At 36.3% G+C, this 1,998-nt stretch overlaps 1 protein-coding gene across 1 annotated transcript; it reads right to left on the reverse strand.

The window, feature by feature from the left end:
- Positions 1-809: 809 nt before the first annotated feature.
- Positions 810-1,611, reverse strand: LOC123641095 (proline-rich nuclear receptor coactivator 2-like). The gene has a single exon (XM_045555586.1). The coding sequence runs from the start codon at positions 1,246-1,248 to the stop codon at positions 829-831; it is 420 nt and encodes a 139-aa protein (XP_045411542.1). The 5' UTR covers positions 1,249-1,611; the 3' UTR covers positions 810-828.
- Between the last annotated feature and the right edge of the window lie 387 nt (positions 1,612-1,998).

Consider the following 1,998-nt stretch of genomic DNA (forward strand, 5'->3'; position numbering starts at 1 on the left):
ACATGGCTCTTTCTTCCATAGGTACTTAAAACTTTCACATTATACAACTCCCCACTTTAAGCAAGCTTTGCAGGGATGATGAGGCCAGATCACTGTCAGAATAGCTTATGCAGTGCTGTAATACAAAAATGTATTTTGAAAGCTATTCAGTGACCATTAAATAGTGTTTCTATAAAAAAAATGGTTTTGGTGCATTTGTTAGCAGACACTTATCCACTGCATTAAAAAATAGGGCTATCAGGGTATTTTGTGCCTCATTCTAAAAAACCCCAAGTACCCTTTCCACATCCACCACTGCACAATTTACTAAAATGCAACTACTAAGAAAAATTCATGTTTTCTTTTGGCAGTGCATCAAGTTGTTGGCATATTACTGGTGTGGCTGTTTCTAGTATATTGAACTTGTAAATGTTCAACTAGTTTTCAATCCTTGCATGTCTTAGCTAGATGCTTATAATCTGATTCACTAATTCAAGTAAATCTAGTGAGATCCATGAATGATAATCTTAAATTACTATTTTCCCCCAATAAACAATAGAAAAAGTTAATTCCTTTACCATTCCCCAAATCTAAACTTGAATAGTTTTACTTACAAGATACTCAGTTGAGAATACTTATTACCAAATACAATTATTAATTTAGTTACTTTAAGCTGCACTGATACTACCATTACGTCACAGTGCACACAACACATAAAGCAAATGAGATGAAGTCTAATTATATTTTTTACATTAACTAGTTCTACACAAAAGGATTCTGTAGTGAATCTGTTTTAGACCAAATGACTATCCATAAACACCTAAGTTTTAAAAATGCTACTTTGTTATTTTATATCTGTACTTTAAGTAAGGTTTTAAGTTGAAATGTCATTATTTCTTTATCTGAAGGATTCAAGGAAACAGGAACCCAGTGGCTTGGTGGTTTAGGAAGAACACTTGGTGATGGCGGATCACTAAATTTGGCTCCAGCATAGTTTTGATTAGCTTGAGATTTAAAAAGTAAGCTGTGACTTGATAAGCTAGAGTTCCAATTTTGATTATTTGGAAAATTTTTGTTCTTCCCCCCATTTTGTATGGCCTGCCATGCAGTTGCTGATGAGTTATAACCATGTCCTCTTTCTTTTTTCTTATGAACAATCTTCATCTGGGAATTCTGATCCTTGGTCTTCTGTCTATTAAGCGGTTGTTGGTTCTTACTAACATTTCTAGATTGAGGGGCCGGAATGTTATACCTCTCTGCGCCACCCATCTTCAGCTTCTTTGTCACCTTTCAGTCTGCTTTTCAGATTGTAGGATTTCCACTACCTGTCCTCTTCCTTGCTGCCAAGCCCAGGATAATAGGTGTTGCTTTCTGAAGGATCCTTTCCTTTGTCTCAATACAGAAGTTTTCATGGGCTGATCTGCTGAGTTCAGCCTAGGAGCTGAGGCCAACATCCGAGTCTCCTCAGCACACAGGTTTGAGAGAAGCCTGACTTCAAGCTTGGAACTTCAACGGCGAAGTCTCCCTCCCTTTCCAGAGAGAGACGAGGCACGGATCGAACAAAGCCCATGAGCACCAATGCGCTAATTGCTGACCACCCAGTGTCTCCTGCCCAATCTCCTCCTTCTGCCTCTACCGAGCAGACTTTACTTTTTTTTTTAAATTTTTTTTAACATCTCAAGTCAGTTTGAAGACATTGCTGTAGACTGTATAAACACTGAACAGTTAGGCTACACTAAATTTATTAAATAGTTTTCTTCCTTCAATGGATTAAGTTTAGCTTACTGTAGCTTTTTTACTTGATAAACTTTTAAATTTTTTTTTAACTTTTTGACTCTTGTAGTAACATGTAACTTAAACACAAACACACTGTACAGCTGTACGAAAGTATTTTCTCTCTTTACAATCTTGTTCTATAAGCTTTCTCCTATTTTTAAATTTTTTTAGTTTACTTGTTAAACTAAGACACAAATACACATTAGCCTAGGCTTATCCAGGGTCAGGATCATCAGTATCACT

This window comes from Lemur catta, chromosome 1 (assembly GCF_020740605.2).
Source record: "Lemur catta isolate mLemCat1 chromosome 1, mLemCat1.pri, whole genome shotgun sequence".
NCBI lineage: Eukaryota > Metazoa > Chordata > Mammalia > Primates > Lemuridae > Lemur > Lemur catta.